The sequence below is a fragment of the Lepeophtheirus salmonis genome, chromosome 8 (genome assembly GCF_016086655.4).
Source record: "Lepeophtheirus salmonis chromosome 8, UVic_Lsal_1.4, whole genome shotgun sequence".
In the NCBI taxonomy this organism is placed as follows: domain Eukaryota; kingdom Metazoa; phylum Arthropoda; class Copepoda; order Siphonostomatoida; family Caligidae; genus Lepeophtheirus; species Lepeophtheirus salmonis.
In genome coordinates this window covers 10,242,836-10,268,728 of record NC_052138.2, presented here as the reverse complement: position 1 = coordinate 10,268,728, position 25,893 = coordinate 10,242,836, and the positions used below count along the sequence as shown (strand labels likewise).

The following is a 25,893-nucleotide window of genomic DNA, read 5'->3' as shown; positions in this document are numbered from 1 at the left end:
TGGTAAACCGGACATCCTTCATCTTTCATATCAATATGTGCCTCTTCGTGTGACCTTTGTAGGAGGTCAACTTCATGTCTGTCTTTACCACCCCCTGGACTGTCCGTGTGCTGACTCCTCGGTTTTTGCGAGTACAGTCATCGGCAACGCTGGGTTCGCCTCAATCGATCTCTTGAGGCCACTGGAAACGGGAAATTCCTCTTCTTGTCGCTTCTTGCCTTGTTGGACTTCCGTTAGAACTGGCCTGTTAGCTTCCACTTGATGTAGATCCAGTAGACTGTCGACCCGGGGTTTGATTGCGGAAGGTTTGTGTTGTCCCACGTGAATCATTTCGACAACGGTCGACCCTTTACCTTGCTCCATGTCTATTTGGTTATCTATTTGAACGAAACTTTTTTGCTTAAACTAACACCCAACCTCACATTGCATGGAAAAAAAAAAAAAAAAAAAAAAAAAATCTTTTAAAGTTTAAATTTTCGAAGTTATAGCCCTTTAAAAAATATCCGATCGGCCTGCTCATCCCTGTACAGGTTGGACTCTAAATATAATGAATAATAATGTATAATCGTATATAAATATTTAATAAAATAATAAGACATCTAAAATTTTGTAATAATACTACTAAAAAAATAACTAAAGTGGTCAATTTTTGCATGAATTATAGCCTTGAGTCTATTAGGTAAGGCATCCCCATAGGCAATAACTACTTAAATTGGAATGTTTCCCAATCCATAATAACTTTATTTTTAATTAAAAAAAAATTGAATCAGTCTTCTTGCAGACTCTGTCCTCCAAAATGGATCATATTTCAAAATCCTTGAAAATCAAATCTGGACTGGATAGTCTAAAAGTTGTTTACTCCAAAAGCTAGGGAGTGTGACAAAACTTTTGCATTAAATTTTATTTAGGGAAAATCAGATTGTTCTTTTTTTATCAAACCCCGATCTTTTGTGATTTGAATGTGGCCTCCGCAGAAAAAAAACTTTAGCATCACTAAAAAACAATATTTGAAGGCGTTCTAGAAATTAAAAAACTTAGGTATTCATTGCTTCTATTGACCCAATTTTTTCTCGTAAATAAATGATCACCAAAAAATTCTTGGAGCAAACATTGTTGATGTTTGATCAATTATTCATTATAATTTTTTTTTATAACGATATCTCTAAATCTCTTCTAAATATATAAGTTTAATTTAAGTTTATATTCTTATAATATTTAGGGTCCAACTTTTATATAAAATAAAGCTTATCATTTATATGGTGTTGATAATTTTTGGGCCTAAGCCTTTAAGAACTAATTATTTATTTTATTAGGTAAACTCACTATTCAAATATTTTAAACACAAACTTTTTATCATTATACATCAGATGCAGACAAGTATGACAGATTACTTTAAAAGGGTACACCCTACTGTATATTTAGTACTGATTAAATTACTCCATTAGACAATTTTTTTAAGAAAATCTTTTAGGCTTTAAAACATAATTTAGTAGTATAACTTGACCATGGCGGTCACGAATCTATAAATCGTTTTTTTGTTAACTTTACAACTTTTTTGGACATTTTTGGAGTAATTTCATATTCAATTATAGTATTTCTTGACAAGCTCATCATGAATTTGTAATTTTTTTTTTTTGGGGTATCAAATAGCGTCTATAATTTGGTTCAGCTATAATACTGATTTGTTTTTCATTTTACTAAGGAAAGAAACCATAATATCATTTAAAAATTCAATAGTTACCTATCTATATTTGGATTTATTAATTTTCTTTTATCAAAGAGTTAAAAAATTCAGACTTTTAGTTCCAAAATTATATAAATTCAGGTTGTTATCTCAGGTGAATTAGACCTTTTAGAACCACAAACTTTCCTATAAATAAAACCTTAATTGTTTAACGTTTTTGACATACAAACATGTGCCGTTATTCATTTTCAAACAAAACCCTTAAAATAGGGTGATGTTTAACCTTTAAATGACATTTTCTCAGGAGTGTATTTTTGCAAATACAATGTATGCACATATTTGAAATAAACATATAATTTTCAAAAGGATAAAGTAACTTTTATGTTGCCTATTGATTTTTTTCATATGTGTGGCGATAACATAAAAGCAAGCTGTTATACTTTTTTTTAATATTACGACAGTAAATAAAGGTATCCGTTGGTATGAGTACTATAATTTACAATAATTCAAAAAAGTGATAAAGTCCTTAGGAGCCTCAGTTTTTAAGACTAACTGAACCTGATAAAAATAGGTAATTCATTTGGTAACACTGACCATACAAGATACTGAACTTTCATGATGTGAAAATTATTTTCCAAGAATGGTGTATTCACGTTGCGGAAATAACAAAAAGAAGAAAGGGATTAGCTGTTAAGAACAAGCCTCCCCCACCGGAAATTGATTATATTGATGATATAAAAATTCGATATAAAGTTCAAATTCCGCACAATCAAATCTACTAATATATAATATGTTTATGTAAAAACTTAACCAAATATTAATAACTTGTTGGACAGTTTTTCAGTGGTTTAATATTGTATTTGACTATTTAAAAAATCCCCTTCGGTTTTTCATTTAACTAAAAAAATTATAATATGCTTTTCTCTGTTTCATCAAAAAAATCCCGGCTCGCTTATATGTTATCTCCACACATATACAAAAGTTTGCTCAAACCTTAAAAAAGGGTAAAAATTAAAATGGAACATACTCACGAGCCAGATTTGATACAAAATAATAATAATAATTACAGTTTCGTAATCCCTTTATCAAGTACTTTTATAATTGGATATGGAATTAAAAAGAATATTTAGAAAACATATATTTGTAGACTTGTTTGATTATAATTATATAAGTCAACAAAAGATAATATATTCATTTTAATCAAAAATTATTCATTAAAATGAAAAGCAGGAAATGACCTTTTGAAGTATAACCATATAACATGTCACATGTCAAAAAGAACTTAATTTTTATTAATATGGACCATTTGTAATTTCAGACAGCTCAGTTTGAAATATTTTAAGTGCAATTAGCAGCGCCTTTAAATGTCAATAAGAATAATTTGTTGATATAAATAGAGGACAATTCGTCAAAGAATACAAATATAATCCACACTCAATTTTAGAATATATTTAGCATTTTATATTGTGGTTTTTTTTTTTGTTGACGGACGGTATATACAGTGAATAGATAAGTATATCCTTGCAACTCATGAAGAAAATGCTTTGAATATCATTTCTTATTTCCACCTGACACCTTCGTGTTTTTTGCTTCTTTTTTTTTTTTTTTTTTTTTTTTTTTACAAGGATGAAGTTTTTTGCGCACCACACTTTCAATTGCCTATGTATTTGAAAGATATTTATAAGTGATATTACAAAATGAGAAATATTCATCCGCCTCTAAGTATCAGAAAAATTAAGCAATGATAGCTATGGAGAAGGGGGCGGATAGGAAATGTGGTTTATGTCTCATTTTAGAAAGCAAATAATAATAAATAAAAAAACTTGTCAAAACAACTTTGTACAAACAATTATCATGTATGCAACAATGTACATTGTATTTATCCAATTAACGCTCTAAGGCTGGTGTTTGAAAATGAACTTGATTTGAGAAGTACTCTTCGGTGTGAGCAAATCTATATGTTTTTTATGTATGTTTGTATTTACTCATAAAAATTAACATTTAACTAAGTAAGGGAATCATGGAATGACGTTGAGAAAAGATCATTGTTTTGATTACAAAATTAAAGGAGAATATTTCCCTATTTACTCGTTGCTCAGTCAGTATCTTCAAATTTTGTACAATATAATATGTCAGTCCTGTATATCAGTCTTAAACTGTCTAAAGTTCGGCTCTGGATGACTTAACTCATCTTTTTCTTTTTTTTCTTTTTATCATCTCTAGTACTGAAAGTACCAAGAGTTTTAAAGACCTGTCCTAAAACTGGACTGGACCAAATAAATAAGGACTATCACGACACTACTCACACTCAGTGGCAGCTCTTTGGTCCAACTGCTGAAATGTTTATGTACAGACAAATCCAGATAAAGCAAACTGCGATTTTTCAGAGGAAAGTTGATTATATTCGCATTTTACATTTATCCAAATTATATGTGTAAAAAAATACTTTTTGTATACTTATTTAAATAAGTAATTTTGAAAAAACCTATTTTGAGACAACGGGTGTTTTATTACATTCTATTTTTGATATATCATCGAAAAATTTTAGAATATCTTTCAGCAAAAGTGTTTTTCAGGGGGCACTCATGATTTGCTTTTGTATTGATTAAAAAGCCATGAGAAATGAAAAATATAGATCAAAAATGTGCGTGCCAATTTAGAATTTTACCTATAAAAAGGTCAAATCCTCATAGGAGTTCTTCATTCTCTTGAATTACTTTAAAGTCAATACCAGAAAAGGGTTGAAAAGTTGACTTTATGTTGATTTTTTTCTTTGTGTTTCTTCTATACGATGTTTTTATGTATAAAAGGTTAGTATTTAAGAGAACGTTGACTATAATCGTATTTTTATTATATCCGGATTTGACTATTTATTGGATTATTAAAAGTTAAGATTATATTAATCAATTAAGTACTTATTTTTACACATTGAGTAAAAACTAAGCATAATAAATGAAAAATCTTTCTCAAAAATTTAGGGACCTTTCACTAGGAAATGTTTTCTGAAAAACTACTAAGTTTTTATGTGTTTTGGGCTTGCATCCTCATGAGGACGACTTTCCATTTCACCTAAAACGATATTTGTCTTAAATGGCTTCTAGAGTAAAATCATCTGAAAACGCCGATTACGTTTAAATAACTTGGAGTTAATTTTTATACGCCGAAATCGCTCATTTTTCCTTCTCTGATAATAATTCAAAATTACATAAATTAACATTCTTAACCGACACAGATAATGCAAATTTCTTTCTTGAAGGGACGTGAAACTTTTTTTAATCTGGAAAACGAAACTATTCAATATATATTTTTTTTTTTTGAAATTTAGGCCAAATCTATTTTTTTAAGGCAAACTGCTTCAAAAAATATTTGTTTTTTCTTGTTGTTGTTTTTTTTTTTTAAACTTTTACTCTGCTACATAATTTGATCGAATGACCTTTTTTTAGAAAAATAATCTTCCTTAAAAAACATTCAGAGTCCAAATTTTTTTAAATTCATTAGTTTGCGAAATAATTTCCATTCTTTGCGTTATGATGATATTGTGACAATTTTGATTTTAAAAAATGCTTAAATGAGAATAAGTAGTGTGCCGCACTTAAACATTAAACTGACTGCAGTGCATCCCACAGGCCATGGGTTGAACATCTCTAGCTTAGTGTCACATACAATTGGAAGTATGATGAAAAGTTCAGAAAGTGTAGAATTGTATTATGTGTAGACAAGTAGTTTAATCTAATTAAATATTAGTAGTTTCAATTTTTCAAGAATGACAGAAAACCCCTTATTCTTTATGTGTTGACTTATTAAGAGACGCAGGGTGTGTTTCAAACTTGAACAAGTTAATGATTCTTATTAATTAAAACTTGGATCTGCAGATTTCATAGTTCCTTGGTATTATTTATTTCAATAATAAAGAAGTAATCAATTTGCAATTATGCTCAGGTTGTTATAGGATTGGGGCGTGGTATAAGCGATATTTTAAATCAATGTTCCGCCAATATACCTTCCGATATTTATAATAGTAATATTTCTTTAATTTATTCTAGTTGACAAAATTTTGTAGCAAGTTTTTACAAATTGTGCTTCGAAACTTTGGTGAAATAACTATATATTTGTTTTGCATGAGATGACCCGTTAACTGAACTTATAAAATCGGAGTAATTTTAGTTCTCCTTTTTTTATAAAAATATCATTATTATTAGTTAATTTAAGAGCTAAAAGTTGTTAATATATTGAGCATTCATTGAAATATTTATATTGGAAGTCTAAGAGTAATTGGGTCGATGGAAACAGACACAATAAATACTTGAAGTATAAACAAAAAATGAGAAAAATAAAATAATATTTTAATTTTTTGTGAGTAGGGAAAAGTTCCTTAAATATATGAGCTGGATTGTACCCTTAGCCGTCTTAGCGATTCCATTTCTTTGAACCTTTAGAATCGGATCCGATGCAATAGAACCAAGATGCTGTTTAAATTTTTTGTAAATGTAGATTATCAATCGTCCAATCTCTAATTTCATAATTATTCGTCGAAATAGCTGCCCTCTACTACCACCATAGCCTCAAGCCTGGGACTGAATGCCGCCCACACCCTCGGATATGGCCACATAATGTCTCTCATCGGAGGTCTTTAGTGCGTATCCTGGGATAAGGGACGGCACGAGCCCTACTTTCGATATACCCCCAGATACCATAGTCCAGAGGATTCATATCGGGCGATGAGGAAGGTCACAAAACGTATTTCCAGAAATGGGGGGGGGAAGCTCCTCTAGCCATTGCTGCGTTGTCCTGGTCTTGTGCCCAGTGCAAAGTCCTGTTGGAACGCATAGTTTCCGTCCGGGTAGTTGGAATTCACCCAGGGAAAGACCCCCTCCTTAAGGAGGTTCTGTTACTCCTTTGCCCCGATTTTCAGGTCTTTTTGGAGCCAAAACGGAGGCATTCTCTTCCTGTCTCATCCCACGATGCCCAGCATGATCGTGGAGGCTAGAAAATTAGTTTGATTGGCCGAGGTAATCTCATCCACCACTGAGACGAAGAAGCAGTCATTCTTGGAGTTTCTAGACTAGTCCACGATCCAGTTTCTCTTGTCTTGTTCTGGCGCAGGTTTGGAATTAAATAGGCTATTCTTTGCCTTTTGGCCTCCATCTCGACAATGAATGAACCGCTATTATTCCATTGCAACTCCTTTAAGCATTCATATTCACGGAATTATTTTGTTAAAAATATTTAAGCTTAGTTCTCAAATGAGTCCTCCCTGGCACTATCAAAGGAGAAGTTGCAATTTACCTATATACTGTGTATATGATACTACCTTATAATTTGAAACCAGGACAGAATGGAAATAATAGGTGAATGCTGAACGAGAAAAAAAATGAACAGAAGGCTGAACGGAACTTTTATATGCCTGACTATTTCTTTATATGTAACATTTATATTTTTAAATGATTTGATTAAATATTTGTTCAGACGTAATTGGCTACGCGATAACTTTTTGTCTTCTAAGAGGATTGAGGGTGACATGATATCTACCTACATAGCCTCCATATATTTGCCCTTTTAATTGATTTGAAAAGGGGAATTCTGCAAAGAAAAGAAAAACTGGATAGGTCACTAGGAAAAATTATATTGTAACGTTAGTTTTGGTATCTCAAAAGGGATATCTTGAAAGGGAAATGTTTAGCCCAAAAAAATCTCCTTAAGGTAACAGACGCGTTTAGCTACTTTGTGATATTGTTTTGGATTTCATTACTGTAACTTTGGTCTCAAATAGGAATTGATTAAAAATACTCACAAATCCACTCAGACTTTAATTTAAAAGATTAGTATTTGAATATGACTCGAGGCTTGAGATTCATGAACATATTTAAATTATTTAAATCAATTTTTTTTTTTTTTTTTGCATCATTTAACTTTTAATATGATACAATTTTGATATTAGTGTTGATGACGAAATCACAGAAGTGAGTACTCACACTCAGATTTTTCTCAAATAGGAATGTGAAAATTGTCGAAATCATAGTTAGCGTAAAAAGAATACCAGCAAGAATTTCATTCAAAAATAGTAGTTTTGAGAGATCATATATCGGCTGACATATATAAACTACTCCCTGCTCACTAGGGGTGTACTGCACCGAAGACCGCAGCCCATTCCCATTCAATCTAGTCCCACTTGCCGGTCCATAAAGAAGGTAAAATTGATCACGTCATTGAGGGTGTTTTCCTTTTTTTGTTATTTCGTTATATGATATTAAAAATTATAAAACTAAGTAATATTATAAAATATTCGTATTATAATGAAATTAGGAATATTTTTTACAAGATATATACAATAATTTTAATAAGTATCTCATATATCTTATTTGCTTTAATAAACAATCAATATTTAGATGAAAAATTCCAAGGACCGACCGTCTTAATAACAGCTCCCAAGAACTGGCGGTGCTAATAATCGATAGAATTGGTCCTAAGACTGGATGATCGAATAAATAAGGGCCGACACAACACTACTGCTCATGGTGAGAAATAATGAATAAGAACACATATTTTACAGGTTATCAACTTATAGTTGATTTCGTTTATTTTCGCAAAGATTTCGACAATTTTCACATTTCTACCCTTAAGAATTAAGTCTAATTAATCTGTAACTTCTGATTCGATAACACTTGGACTACAGTTCAAAGCCTTGAGACTCGAATAGTGAGAAGCTCTACCAACAACCTGATCCTTTCTACCATTACTAGCTAACTAATGTTGCCGAGCTGCAATCCACGATAAGGATGGTGATAAATCAAATTCCCTGCACTGGGCATTTTTGAATAACAAATCATTCAGGATTAATTTATTTTGTTGATTTTAACTTGATCTATTTATAGGTGGCACAATGATTCATGGTCAGAGCTATGATATAATTTAATTGACATTCCATTGAAAAAATTTGGGCCAAAAGAGGAAAAAAAATAATTTGCAATGACATTTGATATTATTGAATAACATTCCATTTAAAAATACCCCAAAAATAATAGTATGTAATAATTATCTGGCTTTCCGATTTTGGATTAATTATTCTGTATGTATGTTAACAAATTTTTCTATGGAAGTGTTCGGTGACGGGAAAGCAGCAGCATCATAAACAATTTTTATTTCGAAAAAAAATTACCCTAAAAAAACTTTCATAATGTTTTTTCGTGGGTATTTTGACAACTTTTTTATTGTCTTTAAAATAAAAGTCATAAAGAATATTTCATGCGAGAAACTTTGACGCCATGAGAAATAAAAATTTATGAAAGGGTGGGTGACTAACTAAGAGAGTAAAGGAATTTGTAATATTTTTTAAATCATATCCAAATGTGACAAAGCCTTTAATCTCCCTACTCTAGAGAGAAAAAAATTGATGAAAATATATGTATTATAAAATATATATATATATTAGACAAAGTGATATTTGCGGACGGAGAAAGTTAATTGACTTTTTCTTGGTCAAGAACTTTCCATCATTTGAAGAGAGAAAAAAAAAAGAAATATACTTACATTGTTGAAATAGTTTAATAGTTATTTTTGGAAATTCCGTTTTTAAAGATAACAAGATAAAAAAAATTAAAATCATATCAAATCTATTTGAGACAAACAAAATACAAAAAAAAATAATAATAATTTCTTGGAAAAGCTACGTCTTTACTATCAGGCACATTTAACTGACAAAATCTTCTTTCCTGTTGTTTTTTGTTACTTTTTCAGTAACTTTTGAGCCAAAAAACAAAGCTAATAACTGTGGGCCCTCAACTCGTAAGCAAGATGAGATTATTTTTCTCTAAAGTGAGACCTTGCAAATTGTATTTAAAGACCGACAAATTTATATTAAAAAGATAAAATATAGCATATTTTCAGGTACATCAGAACTAAACAAATTGTCATTCGAAAAAATTGCCCTGGAGAAAATTGTCAGTGTGGAAAATTGCAAAACTGAAAATTTCCTGTCTAAGAAAATCACAATATCTCGTCCCAAAACTTGTTTCATGTTAAGGCAGGCCCGCCAAGTAGGCTAAACCCCACTGCCACCGCTGCACAAAACATATACGCCCCCTTCAAATACTTGAAGATGAACCCCTGGCCCCTGGATTAATTGAGGGTACGGCAAAGAAACAGAGCACCTTAAAATCACTGCCGCCGCTTCATTAGACATATAAGACCCTACCAAATGCTGCAAAAGATACCCCGGAGTCATGGGTTGATTGAATTTGCGTCTAAACACCACGAAGGTTAAAAACAACACCTGTCACATCATAATGCATATATGCCCCCTTCGAATACTGCTAAATAAATTCCAGGCCATTCAATATGTTATTTTTGAGCTCCTTGTTGGAGCTGAGGATCTGGAGCCTCTATGTAGAGTTGAAATGAAATCTGATATTGGGAAATTTTTGCCTCAAGAGTTAAAATTTTTTGTTTTTTGTACAAAGTAACCAAATTTTCTTTCTAACCATTTATCAAATTAAAAAAAAAAAAAACCAGATTCTGAAAGCTTGATGGATTTTTATTTATTTTATTCATTAAAATCACTTCCAGCCTCAATTTCAGTCTTTATACGAGGTCAAAAGTACAAGAATGCCTTTGCAACGTGGTTTCTTAGCCAAGCTTGGGTTTCCTTCATGATCCGATGGATAAGTTCAGATCTGGCGAGTTTGGAGGCCAAAAGTCTGGTGAAATGAAGTCGTCAAAATTTTCTTGGAACCATTTTAAACTTTTTTTATCTCCGCCCATATTGCTGTTGCCTCAAAAACCTTACAAACGAACGTCTCACCAAGTCCCAGAGTTCAAGCAATTGTTATGTTGTTGCTCCCAGCGCGAATTCTATTGAGGTATCCTTGCCCTTTACAAATATTTGCGCCAAGGAATTTGAATAATATTTTATTCCAACCGGTCCAAGTTTGAACAAGCTATCTTACAAAAATAAAGTACCCGCATATGCCCAAGAGAGGGCACCAATGTGGCAGCATCAATAGCTTGCTCCCCCTGTAGATTGCCTATCAACCGCTAGAACAAAGCCCTTAAATGGGAAGTATTCAAATTATATTAATAAGTTTTTTTATTCGGTGGGTCGAAGACACGGTTTTTTTACTGCTTATATACGTTTAATCAAATATCAATTTACTATGTTAAACATAAAAATAAATTGTTTTTTATTAAAACAACCGCCGGAACAAAGGTGTTAAATGAGGAGCATCATGAAAATCTCAAGGTAAATATAATAACCCTCATACTGACAAATGATGATTTGCTGATTATTGGGGTGAATAATGGCCAGTAAAAATCCTATGATCCGTTCTTATATAGTGAAATAGTACGGGAAAAAATCATTTTTTCTTGATTTCTTCTTTTTTTATCCCAGCCTGTCACAAATGCATTTTGCATAATAAAAAGTAATTAAAATATACAGCCAAACTATGAATATGCCCAGTCCATTGGGAGTCCTTGTTTTAAAAAAAAACCATGAGTACTGTAACATGATATTTACATACACAAATAAGGATAATAATCAGGTGAAATCGGTCAATATATCAAATCTCCATAGATAAAAACATGCAAATTCAATTTAACTCAATTGACTTTATCTAGGTATAATATTCTCAAGTTGGGGAATAGAAATGCATCATCCTATATGCAATGCGTTGTTAAGCAGAGACCTCACACTTAGTTTTTTAATACATAAAAATCTAAGTAAGTAAAGAAAGAACATTCTTAAAGGTGCTTTGACCGTTTGTATGTACATAGGTATTTTTGTATGTTTTGACATCATTAGATTCAATCAAAAGGATTTTTTAGACATGATTGTTGAGGGTGATCAGAGGTTGTTATCATGTAATATGATATTTATATTTTACTAGATTATAATTTAAAGGGATTTGGCTTGCATATGCATAACTGTTAAGTAGACTTAGGATTTTTGAGCAATTTTTTTCTCCATTATGAGCAAAAAAAAAAGATTACTTAAATTTAGTCAACTGAGCACCCAAACTATCAAAATAGAGCTATTTTATGCATAAAAAAATACTTTTTGTAAACCATTTTTGTAAGAACCTATTCTGAAAAATTAACTCTTTTGACAAGATACAGTTCTTTAAGTTATATTACTCATATTTTTCAAATAATTAATTGGGGGCCATGCTATTTAGGACTATATTTGAACACTAATAATAATTTATAAAGCTATTTCCTTCAGTCACTCTTGATTTTATATGCGAGAAGTTGGGATATAAAGAGAAAAGAAAAATAAATCAAATTCAATGTGAGAATATACCATGAGTCTACTCTGAACGACATATCACAAAATAAAAGGAAGAAAGAAGATCCACTGGAGATTGACTTGTTTAAATTGAGTGACTGAATTTAACTTTTTATCAAGTATCTAATGTGATGATGACATAAACATCAAATTGCGCGGCTTTTTATTAAGAAAATTCGTAGAAATGATATACTATAAAAACTTTACACTTCTTAAAATATTAATATTTTACCAAAATAAAAATATATTTCAGGCTTAAGTGTAATTTTTATTTATTAAAATTATCGTAGTAATTTCTTATTAACTAGAAATAACTAGAAAATCAAAAATGAAGTATTATCATTTTTGTCTTTAAAATTAAATGGAAAATCAGGATTTGGCAATTGGGTGGAAAAGTATTTCTCCTTTATTGCAAGATTCAAGGAGGATCAACAGTCAATTTTGCCCAAATTTTTTATTATTTATAATTCGTTGTCGAAATTTGGCTCCCTTAAATATCCGATCTTGTAATCATAGCCCTGAAAAATAATCATCAAAAGATGTTGTGTAATCTAACTAGAACTCAATTATCATACCAGTATAGAAAAATGAGCAGTTTTTCTGAAAAAAAGTCAAAATGATTTTTTTTGAGTGATTGAGCAATCGCTCTCAAATCCTAAGACTGCTGATACCCGAGTAGATTCCTTTCATTAGCATTACAAATGGTTAAATTCCTGCTCCTTAAATGTTAGGAATCAGCAATACCTCAAAATCTTACAATTTTTTTCTTTCTTCCATTCTTAGAAAAGGTTTCCCCAAAATGTATAAACCTTTATTTTTTAAGCAAAGTTAAAATTCAATTAATAAAAAAGATATTACAAGAGCACTAATCAGTTATTTATAAATATTATTTTAATTATAAGAAAAGATTACTAAAAGGGATTCAAATCGAGCAAATATTTGGATTTTTTATTTTTAAGGAGAAGCAAATTTATAAAGCAAAAGGTACTTAAATCTTTTTTCAACCACAAATGCTCCACAAGCCCTTGCATCTGTCAAAATACACCATAAAATACCTGCTTTTAATTTAATTTTGACACGTCTTTTTGAGATTTTTGTTATTAAAATTTTGAACAATTATGCTCTTCATAGAGCCACCTCCTATTCCCAATTATTATGCTTAGGGAATAAACAATCTAGGTAATAATATATCAGTTCTTTGGAGCATTTGTTGATTTTTTTAAATGATCCTGATTATGAAAAGTGATGACGATGATCTTTTGTTAATAAATGGTAAATATATATTTGTATGGTTTAATGAACAAACATAAATGCATAATTTTATTCATTTAACAAATTTTTTTAGAATTTATTTGTCATGTTTAGCATTTATGTACTAATGATAAAGAAGTTAAGTTACTAAATGATATACAGTAAATACAAAAGTTCATGAATTTTCCTGTAAAAGGGTTATGAATACATACTTTTGTGAGCCTCATTTATACAGGGATATTCCAAATGCAAATCGATGGAATATTTGTACATAATAAAATAATGATTGAGATGTTTTGTTAATAAACAATATACAGTAAATAAAGAAGTAAGGTGAATCTTGTGAAGCAAATAATAAACCTCCTTCTGTAAACCTCATTTATACAAAGATGTACTTAATACAAATTGAAAAGACAGGGAGAGTTGGCTGGTGTGGCTGTATCCCCCCTCCCCCGAATTATGGAATTCTTGTTTTTTCTTAGATTAAATATTTAATTTTTTTTTCTCAAAAATTTAGTTTTTAAAAATTTTTTCAAAAAAAATTGAATTTTCTCTTATGAGCTATAGATTATTACAACTTTTCTCAAAAAAAAATGTAATATATGATATATCATTTTTGATTTTTTTTGTTAATTTATTTTTTTGTAAACAGCTGTTTGTATTTTTTTCCAAAAGTCTAATTTTTTGAGAATGGCTGTAAATTTTTGGAATAACATTTAAAGAAAAAATATTTTTTTGTAAATAGTTGTGGATCATAGAAATTTTTTCCAGAAAATTTAATTTTGCAAATTTTTTTTCAAATAAATTTTAGTTTTTTGATATTTTTGAAAAAAAAAAATCACTACCCAAAAAAAAATATATGTTTATATAATACTTTGGACACCCTTTGAAGTATGTTCAAATAATTTTCTTTAAGAAGTTTTGTCAATAAATAATATATATTAAATAGAGTCAATGGAATTTTGTCAACAGAATAATGAAACCTCCTTCAGTAAGCCTCATTTATACATAAATATACTGAATGCAAATTGAAGGGATTTTGTAAAATCATGATTAAGAGGTTTCAAGTTATTCAATAATATAGGAAAGTCCATGGACTTCACTGTGAAAGGGATATGAGCATCTACTTTGACAAGAGCCTTATACAGGCATATACCAGGATCGTATGAAAAGTCCTTGCAAAGTCCAAGAAATGGTATTACTGGTGCGTATTGAGGTTATGTTTAGTTAGTAGCATCTCCTAGAAGAACACACATATAACTTTCAGTCAAATCATTCTTTTTCTTTCTGTCTGGCATTCGTTTGAATCGAGGAGGTGGAATGATTTTCAAAATATGGACGGAAAAAAATTCGTGTGATGATTAAACATTACTTTATGAAATGTCAAACGCCTCAGAAGAATAAAAATAAGCTTTATAAACAATATGGTGACTCAGCACCTTCCATTATAACAGTTTTAAAAAATTTGGGAGAGGCCATATTGGTCCAAGTGCCATTGAACGTTCGTTACGCCCTCTGGAGGTTACTACTAAAGAAATTATTGATAAAATCCATTATTGCAGGCTATTTTCTTGCTGCTCGGTTTTAAACGGTCCAATAATGAGGAATAATATGTACCTATAATAGTTTTACCCTGTCCAGATATTCGATGAGGATTATTCCTTGCGAATCCCTAATACTGTAGCTATAATCTTTTCGCCGATTTCTCGATTCAAACAAACGCCAAGCAGAAAGAAATGGACCGATCTGGCTTCAAGTTGGTGTATGTTCTTCCAAGAGATGCTACTAACTAAACATAGGCTCCATACGCGCCAGAAGTGCCATCTTTCGGACTTTGCACAGACTTTTCTAATGACAATCTCTTACAGACTTAATCCATAAATTCAGTCTATTTTTTATATTGTATTTCCCTTTGTATCTGAACATGTAATCCATTCTCAAAAAACTGTTGCACCAAACAAACAAACATTCCTGTTTGTTCAAATGTGTCTGTGTGTTCCTGTCTTACTTCAAATCTATTTTACTTTTTCCTTCGTGTGTGTTTTTCTTTCATTATCAATGGTCAAAAGAATGATATAATATTTATAATATAAGACAATTACGTCATACACAATAACCGACAAAAATGATTTTCTGATGATGTAATCTGCACACTGGTCACATGTGATGTTTAATACATATTATGTATATATCCCTTGAATAATTTCATCATGTATATAATTGATAAAAATGTTTTCTACTATCATTAAAATATTTATCAAGTAGGAAACTATGTGTTTTCAAAATTTTGCGATGCCTCTACAGTTTCCAAACTTGTATAACCAGATTGTACAAGTTACAATTGTAACGTCTTATCCCGCCTCATTTAATTAGATACAGCGTGAGTCATTTTATTACTTATTTATTAGGTCATGTTCAGTCCTGTTTTAAAACTAATTCAGTCCTTAAGCACTTGAACTGATTTAAAAAAGAAGAAACAAAGTTGGGTGATGTCATCAAGTACCAAACCATGTTTTAGGACTAAACTAGACTGGAGTGAGACTTAACTGGACGGGCAGCGGTCCTGAATAAGGGCCGATAAAATACATATTGATAATATCGTTTCATTTTAGTATTCGGTATCAGAGGCGTCCGCAGGATGATATTTTAGGGAGGGCTTGATTTTTGGATTTTTTTGAAAATTATAGTCCAAATTTTAATTTTTTTGGAAAATAATTTCAAAAATTTACAGTTATTCATCAAAAATTAATTTTTTTGGAAACAACAATTTAATTTTTAATTTTTTGAACAAATATTTCAAAAATCTACCACTATTTTCAAAAAATCTATCACTATTTTCAAAAAATCTAATTTTTAGAAAAAAAAAAATTAAATTAAATTTTTTTCTAAGAAAATTTCAAAAATTTGCAATTGTTCACCAAAAATTTCAAAAATCCATAGTATATCAATTAAAATTTTGTAAAAAACAATTGAAATATTAAATTTTCTAGTAAAAGGGGAAAATTTCTTTGGGTGGCCAGGATACAGCCCTTCAAGCTTAACCCCTGCGGACGCCCCTTGGTATTTAATATGTATTCAGGGTTATTTTAAATTTGTGTAATTGAAGTTCTTAGCGTGCCACAGAATACTTATCAATGAGTACAATTTCTTATGTTTAAAAAATCAAAAATTATAGCGTGAATATATCGAGCATCTAAGGAATATTTAACTATTATCCTAATCACAAGTATTTGAACATTTTCATTTAAAATGATTTATCTCATTCTTTGATTGCAACTTGTACACAAAATTATGATCTATATACCTACGAATCTGCAAACGTGAATAATATGGCATTTTACCTATAAATAGAGGAATTTAAAGGAACTCATTGATACTATTAAAATAATAATAGAAACGAAAAACAAAGAATTCCTGGACTGTGAAATACGAGTAAAACATACATATATACATAAGTAAAACAGCAACCCAATGACATCATTGATAATTCAAAATGGTGACGGTCTTTCTCCTATTTTATTACAAAGGGAAAAGAACAAAAGGGAGATAATAATATAATTCCTTTCAATCGAGGGATTGTTCTATTCGAGAATTACTTGTTCTTTGTTTTATGGAGACCTTTTTTGAAAAAAAAAGTAACAAACTCAGAGAAATGGAGTAAAAAATAGCAGTAAATATGTAATATTTATCATATAAGCAGATATTAAAAGAGAGCGAGAGAATTAGAACTTTCTGCTCATATTATAGGTGCTTTAGAGAGTGTTTTTAGATATATATATATATATATATATTGTTACATACCTTAATTTCATGTGCTGCCAAGAATGTCTCAAGATAGAAAAAATAACAAGAAAAAATTTCTTACGGCCACTTTGAATAAAAATCGAACGAAAACAGACGGGAACAGGAGGGGAAAATATGAGAAATTATTTGTTGAATTAATAAAAAATTATAATTTTAATCCCTAGTTTAGATATTTTTTTTAATAAGGCAGGACTTAACCAATTTTAGATGTATGTACTTGCAATTGATAATATACAAGGAAATTAAAGTTGTTTTACTCGTAGGGATATATTTTATTGGGAGCATTATCTATGTCTGTACTGATTGCATAATTATTTTTGCGTCTTCTAACATTTATAGTTTAAATTATGATTCCTATAGTGTACATATATATGTACTTACTTACTTAGATACACACATTTAAGACGTTCATGTTGTGTGTACGAATGAATCGTCACAATTGCAACATCATATGTAAAATGAAATAGTACACAACTTACCTGTGGACACCAAGAACTTGTGGAAATCGATGAAATACTCTGGCTTTTGCTCCGTCCATGAGGTCGCAACTTTTTAGAGAGAGAGGAGGTAGACTTCCCTAGAACAGAGGAGAAGAGGGACTTTGGAGATGTCGTTGAATGTCCCGATAGAGAAGTTGTACTCCGAGATACATGGGATGTAACAGCAGCTGTAGAAGATAGAGTTGGCATAGAGGACCGAAGATTTTGTAGTGTGCTTACAGGGATATAAATCCCTGTCGGTGAAGGAACTTGCGGATGCTGAGGAGGTCTGGATGAATGACTTACGTTTGTGTTTGTACTCTGGATGCCTCTTTGAGCTCTATACCATGTTTCAAGGTAATGGTAATAGTCTTCTTGGACTGAGCCGGCTTCGAGTCCGGTCATATCTCCACTGTAGAGATGGGAATAGAAATCCTTATCACCCGAAAAACGTCTCATGGGTGGAGAGGTTGCTCCTGGTGAAGAACTAGCTTGAGACATGCGTCTGTCCCAAAAATAGGGTAAGGAATCAACTGGTGATTCACACTGTTTTAATAGATGTAAAATAGATTCATCACATTGTACTTCGACGGATTTCGTTGTAATTTCGTCGTCTTTGTACAAGTACTTTGCTTTAATGTTCCGAAGAGTAGGATCGTAGTTCATAGAACGAAAGCGTTCGGCCTTTTTTTGGTCTGCATTCTTGGAATTTCGTCTTACCATTTTAAGATATCTCATAACGGAATCTCCCATCATTGATGCCTCTAATTCCTCACTCTCTCTTTGTGCACGTTCTTCCGCCTCTCGAGCCAATCGTTCCTCTTCTTCTTTTCTTCGAATTTCCTCATCCCTGATTTTGTAGAACTCCTCTGGTAGAGGCTCCGTTTGAACGCACATTGTTTTAGATTTGGATTTGACTGAATCCGCTCCAGACCCTATTCCTGATTCCCCTAATCGACCCTCATAAGCGTTTCCATCATCTTCATCATAATCTAAATCTGCCAAATCAGGACTCAATACACCCGAATCTGGTGGTGAAGGTGTGGAGCATCTACGCGTCTCCCAGTCTCGTTCAGTCAAAAATGCAGAAGGTAATTCCTGAATGATTAAACCGGAAGGTAGTCTTAGGTAATTTTCATAGTTGGAGGAGGAAGATGGGGATGATGGGGAATCAATGTTGGGAGCATTATCCCCGACAGGTAGTCTTCGTGTACCAACTTGAACGTAACCAGGAGGTGGAATTTGACCAGAGGGAAGTATGAGACGGAATTTAGCACTTAAAGATTCATATCTGTAGTCAACAGCAGTGATTTCTTCAGTGTTCTTCGCTCGAGGTTGCCTATTTCGAGCAAGTAGAACCCTTGGATCTTCTAATGGTCCCTCCCATTCAATGAACTCCCTCTCTTGATCGCAAACCTGCTGAAAATGATCATCCAATTTTACAAAGTCATCATCAGTGTAATCCTTCATGTCTTTGCCCTTTCTTAGAGCCTCTGGAATGAGATGGCGCCCAGCATCGGCCATGTAGCGCCACGTTTTTCTTGTCATGAGCCATCGTTCTCTCTTCTTGGGTTTGGATGGAGGTGGTACACTTTTTGGAATCGATGGAGAGGAAGGGGTTGAGCCTTCTGTAGTCGAGGAGTGAGCCTTACCTCCTCCTCCTGTTAACCAACTTGCCATTTCTCAATCACTTTTAGAATCCGTAACTTAGTCACTCAATTTAGAATGGACCAGATGGTTCGTTGACTCTTGTTGGTCTCTGTAATGACGAGGGAGAATGTAAGTTAAACACAGGAGATGAAGAAGATGTTATGAGTGAATAAATCAATCAATCTTTATACCAAGTCCACACCAAATGTGACCTCGTTCTCTTCTTATGAACCATATTTCCAAAAGAGATTTTTAAAACCTGGTTCGAAGACAGAAGAACAAACGTTCTAACACACACTCACACTATTAATGACAATAATAGTTATTATTTCAACTTAAAGTACTATATGTACTTATGTTTAAATCTATATCACTTAAGAAGAAAGAGCGATAGTATATTAGGTATTTTATTCATATGCCTCAGAATAAATTTTATGTTTTTTTTCCTCATAAACTTATTTATTTAATTTTTTTTTTTTTTGTCAAAAGATATGAAAAAAATACATTCACATTTATAATAATATGTAGAACTACTATACTAACTTTCCCATCGGGGTATCCTATGTTCGAAAGTAATAAAATACAAGGATGGGTGCATTCTAAAAAAGCGCGTAGGCGTTCGAAAGCTGACTTTTTTTTTTTTTTTTTCACAGTCAAGATGATATATTAGGCCAAGACAACGCTTTATGATATTTTTTTTTTTTTTTTTTTTTTTTTTTTTTTTTTTTTTTTTTTGGAGTGATGTCCAGAAGTTGTAGGATATATATTTTTAATTAAATAACAACTTAAACTTTATTATAGTAGTATAGACAAACATAGGTGATCGTGGTGAAAGATTTATAAAACAAAATTGTCATTTGACAATAATATTAAGGAGACAAAGAATTGTTCAATGATGCCATTTTACAAAAGAAAGAATAATACACTACTATCCTTTGAGAATAGGGATACTTCTTCCTTCATTCTCATGCATTCATACTAGGTATGTGTCGGTCCAGTCCGGTCCTGTCCTAAATTTTAAGGAGGCGTCATATTTAAACGCAATACCCGTTTAATGTAACAATCTTATATAAATGACATCATCATAAAGTAATCTATACTAATAAAGCAAAGTTTATCTATCTGTATCTATGAATCTTCGAAACAAATGAAGACATTTCTGATCTAAGACATATAAACGTAGTCAATTTAGATCTTGCTGTCTTTTAGCATCTAGCGTCTATACAGGATGCATTGTATATAGTGTTCCCTGATCTATATCATGTTCATATTTTTGATCTAGGATAACAATATAGTCCTTTTAATGAAATCTCGCAGTTAACTTGCATGTAGCATTGAGTGTGTATACAGGGTGCACTGTATATAATGTTCCCTGATATTTATTACATACACATTTTTTATTGTCTAAGTATTAACAATGTAGTCCTATTTATGAAATATTTCAGGCCTGTGCATGTAGGATGGAGTATGTATTCAAGGATAACGGTTTCTGGGTTTTTAGTGAGCGCTCAAGAGACTAAAGTACCAATCACATCATATCAAAAAAAAAAAAATCAAACTCTTTCCATTATTATTTCCTCCTTTAGGCAAGAACCCATGTTAATTGAAATAAGTATTGAGTAATTATGTGAGTGAGTGTGCTCATGAAAAAAAGGAGAATAACATTGAAGTTTTTTTTTTTTTTTTTTGAAATTTATCTATTAGCCGACGTCCAATTACTCCGACAATGGCGGGTATTACCGCTAGTCTTCTATCGTTTTTATTAGCCCAATTTGGAATTTAGTTAGGCTTAAATGAAGACTAATGCAAAATATATGTGTGTTTTAAATGTACTCCAAGTTTTAAAAAACCAATTCAAATGGTAAACTGATATAGTTTACTGTAATATCTTTGTAAAAATGATAACTTTAGAGGTTGTTTTATTATTTGGAACAGGATGAGATTGGATTAAACCATTTTTATTATTCATATTAAGATACAATATACCTCTAAATTATACAGCGTTAGTAATGATGGGACAATTCCAAAAAAAAAATTTGATCCCAACTCCGATGCGATTCCTGAAAAAACAAGAGATTTTCCGATTCCGACTAATCGTTCCATCACTAATAATTAGTATAAATTATATACATAGATAAAAGTATGTAATTGAATAATGCATAAACACCCTGTAATCGGCCTACTAATTGTATAATATGTACACTTTTGTGTGCTGTTTTTTTGTTGTTGTTGTTGTTTTTTGTTGTTTTTGCTATACATTTTTCTTCTCTAAAAATAATCAGATATTATTAAGCAAGGTTCCTCTGCAATTTTTTATATACCTTTTGGAATGTGCTTAATTTATTAAACGTACATAGATTATGGTGCTACAATTAAGTTATGTAGAGAAGCAAGGAAAAAAGTTTCGTTAGTTCCACTTATGATTCCTTCCAAAGGAAATCAGAGGAGTTGTCAATCAATGCCTAGAGATAGGTCGGATTTTTGACCCGGGTACTATATAAATAAACATGTATGATCCGAAAATATCTGAGTTCCGAACTGGCTTCGACTACTCTAAGTTTTAACCCAACGGATGATCCAGATTTTAAAAAGCTTATAGTATTACTTAATACTTAATCATAGTTATTATCTATATCGAACGTAGCATCTCTATTCATCTTGATCAGTACTAGGAGCATAATAGAAGCATTTGATATAGTGTTGAAAAGATATGTGAAAGACTGTTACATTACCTTCAACTATTAACTTTGGTATGCTTTGTGCAAAGCATACCGTCGAAACTGCCATTAGTTTAATAGGTTGAGGTTTTCCCCTCCGGATTTAAACATAAGATCTAAAAGTAAACTAAACGCAACAGCTGCATTAAACTTCCCTAAATTGGAATGTTTATTCTCTGTCTAATTAGGCGATGCAACCAGGTAAAATCCTCGTCACCTCTATATTTTTCTTTCTCTATAGCTTGGAGCCACAGTGATTATTCCACATGGCATTACTCTAACTGTATGATACGACCTTTTCTCTGAAAAGAACCCCAAAAAATACGCAAAATCAGTAGTTAGTTAGCCAATTCTTATAGATTCTGAAACTATTGTTGAGAATTGTTCGCATTATAAAAGAAGCTAATTTTAATTCAATCAATCAGGAAGGAGTTAATTCTAATTAAATCAATCAGCGTTCAGAACGCTGATTCTGATAAATTTACTCGAATATTTACGTCTAAAGATACAAAGCAATCCGTATCCGAGAAATTGTTCATCTGACCTTTCTTTATCCATGCCTTGACACCCCTAGCTCTTCTTTGTTGTCTTCCATAATTACATAATATGCATGAGCATTGAACAAAGGATCATCTATGACAGTGTGTGCTGTAATTTTACATATTTGATGAGTCTTCTTAGACCTTCCTAGTACACAAACGAATCTTGCATTAAATGTTGTTTAGATACTCTGAATATTTTCATTTTATAAACGGAATTATTCAACAATCATTTTAATGAACTCAAATATTTGTTATGTTTTCCCCATAATTGACTTTAGACTCTACAGAGGATTTTAGTTATTTATTCAGGCTGTATGATTGTAATATATGAATATACATGAACTCTTTATTGCGATTTTTGGGAACAAGAAAAATCCGCATTTGATGACATTCGCGTAATACAGGGGCTTTTTTAGTACTAAAATCCCTATGTTACAAAATCCCCACGTACGGTGCAAAAAAAACCTTGCAGCGGAGGTCTAGAAATGTTTGAGGGATTCCTATAGAAATTCTGGACTTTCATTGGTGAAATGGGGGTAATCAATTGGACGTTAGAACTTATGCTGTAGATAAATTTTCAATTTTTCATCCAGTCTAAAAAAATTTCAATACGTGGCTTCGTTTAATCGCACCATTCACGGGAAAATAAGTTATCTCAAGACAGCCTTCAAAATTATAGATTGGGAGTATGGGATTAAATAAAAGGTACTTTGGAAGTTAAATAATTTATTGATTTAATATTTTAAAAAGTTTTTAATGAATCTATTGATGCAAAGTACATAAATTTTGCTCCGATATTGGCATCTTCAATCTTTATTACTGCACAATATGAAAGTACTTTGTATTCATTTTTAATCCCTCTTTTATTATTCAAAGCATTAGAATAATAAGCGGCGCTACAAATTCGTGAACGGAAGTGCGATCATTGTTTAGAATAATGAGCAAGAGCGATTAAATTGCTCAAATTTTCGCTCATTTATATATATTTATTTTACTTTTTCTGGTTTCTGCATCTTATGAGATAACATCGAAAGATTTGAGAGTGAAATAATAATTTTAAAGATTGCAAGAAAAGAAGGTTGAAGTTATGTCTCAAGATAAGCTGGAATCTTTTTGTTTATACTATGTTTGTGGCTCTCTTCTGTCTTCTGTTATCGAGTTGGCCTCTCATCTAGCTGGTCACTCTAAGAAGATTCAGAAATCAGTTCTGTCAGAGATACTGCCACCTCCTTCGTGTGTGAAGATTACATTGGAAGATAAATCTTTCTTTTTTGTAAACGAATTTTAACAACTGAAATATGATTTTCTTATATTTTTATGTTGTAAATTGACATAAGATTTCAAAATTTCATGCAAGCAGAAGTACAAAAATTTAAGAACCCTGTGTTTAAGCTCAAACTAATTATCAGACTTAACTGGATGATAGTGCACAAAACCTCGTTATAACATGTCCCCTAACACAGTGCTTCCAAAGCAAGGACACACCAAAAGACAAATAAAAATTTCTTGAGACAGGTATTGGATTATTATAAGCAATTGCAAATAATGTATAGTTGTCACAAATCGTACGGCACACCTGAACTCACCGCAAGAAACACGGATTGGGAACCACTTCCTATTAGCACTCAATATAATCTTATTTGAATGTGGCGATATAAATTATATCAATTTAATCATTTTTATTCAAATATATTTGAATATTTGGCAGAATTGTCGTTTGATCTAATCAAGCACATATGTTGCCATCTGATTTATACACTACTGTCCTCAACAATCGTTGAGAGAGTATTTTCTAAAGCTGGTCAATTATTTACCTTTATTTTAAATATTGACTGGTACATCACAATTGTCTGGTTGGGCACAATATTTGGATTTCCAAAAAAAAAGGAGACGTGGCCAAAGTAACGGCTCTAGATTATGCGTATTTTTATGCAGATCAATAATTATCATTGGATTGCATCATTGCTCATTATCATTATTTTTATTGATTTAAAATTTTGACCTTTTCGCATTAAATCATGTTTTGGGGAAATTAATATTACTACTTAGCTAAACCTCTCAGAAACATTTTGTAAATTAAACCCTAATTATTTACATTTAAATAAACTCCTAAGGCGTAAAAATAAATAAAAAACTAGAATGTGATTCATTGTCAAACAAAAGCCTCAAAATATGGTGATTCTTACCCTTTAAATTACATTTTTAGTGATTTGGACAGAGCATTATTCCGCTCAAGAAATCCTGAACGCGCTTTCGCTTCTTTTTTAATGCAATGAGCGCACTCAATTAAAAATGAGCTTATAATAATCCAAATAATAGGTGTATCAATAAATTTTTATTTGTCTTTTGGTGTACCTTGGGCACAAAAAGTTTGGCAACCACTGTCTTAGGGACATGTTATTACGAGGTTTCGTATAATATCATGCAGTTAACCCTGATAATTTGTTTGAACTTGAACACAGGGTTCCTAAGTTTTGACCTTATGTTTGTGTGAGATCTTATGTCAATTTATTACATAAAAATATAAGAAAATCGTATTTCAGTTGTGAAAGTTCGTTAACGAAAAAGAAAGATTTATCTTCTAAAGTAATATCCACATACGAAGGAGGTGGCAGTGTCTCTGAGAAAACTGATGTCGGAGTCTTTTTAGAGTAATCAGCTACATGAGAGAACAACTAAACAACCGAAAACAGCAGAGAGCTACAAACACAGCATAGACAAAGGGATTATATTATTATATTCACATATACTATTTGAAATAAACAAAAAAATTAGAAGGAATAAAATAATTTTCATGTGAACTATTGATTTTTTTGATTTTTATACTCAAATCTATCCAAAAGTGTAAGAATGCTCAAAAGTTCAATTCGAAAATTCTCAAAAACAATATTAGCTATGGAAAATTAATTACAGATTCGTAATCAACAAGTCAAATACTACTGGAATTGCAAATGAAACTTACAAGACTTTTCATGCTATAAACTTTCTGTGTAGCAAGTGTCTTTAAAATTTGGAACTCTAATAAGAAAAAATAGTGCCAATATAAATATTGAGAGTCCTAACTAAGGTGTGCACCTGATTCTTACTCATTTATAATTCATATTTTATATTTTTAATTGATTTAGAATATTATAAATAAGGAATCTACAGGGTGGTCCAGATAAATTGGGAAAATCTTAAAGGACTTATAACGAACGAACTAGATGTGGTACAAGCATAATTTTATTATTATTTGAGAGTTACTTTGAATGACAACAAATTATTTATAATGAGATCCGTCTGTATCGATAATCTCGGCCACACGGCCGCAGAAGCATTGGATGGACCGAGGGACCTGGTGCGACTCCCGCATTGCCATTGTACTGGTTCTGGTTCTGAACTTTTAATTTGCATTCCCCGGATGGATGGAGTAGCCCAAGGAAAATTACACCCTTCAACAAGACAGTACACCGGCAATTATATTGTGTTTTTGGATAATTTTAGCCAA

General features: G+C 31.5%; 1 protein-coding gene across 8 annotated transcripts in view; it reads right to left on the bottom strand.

Annotated features, from left to right (window-relative positions):
- LOC121122544 (uncharacterized) overlaps positions 1-20,074 on the bottom strand; it is a 41,141-nt gene extending 21,067 nt beyond the window's left edge. For 3 of the 8 annotated variants that reach the window (XM_071890296.1, XM_071890300.1, XM_071890298.1), the window contains exons 1-2: positions 19,339-19,709; positions 17,498-19,256 (exon numbers count right to left, since the gene is read on the bottom strand). In XM_071890296.1, the coding sequence (XP_071746397.1) occupies positions 17,498-19,177 (1,680 nt within the window). In that variant the 5' untranslated portion in view covers positions 19,178-19,256; positions 19,339-19,709. Of the gene's footprint in view, positions 1-17,497 lie in introns of all 8 variants that reach the window. The other 5 variants (XM_040717564.2, XM_071890299.1, XM_071890295.1 and 2 more) reach the window with 4 other exon arrangements.
- Between the last annotated feature and the right edge of the window lie 5,819 nt (positions 20,075-25,893).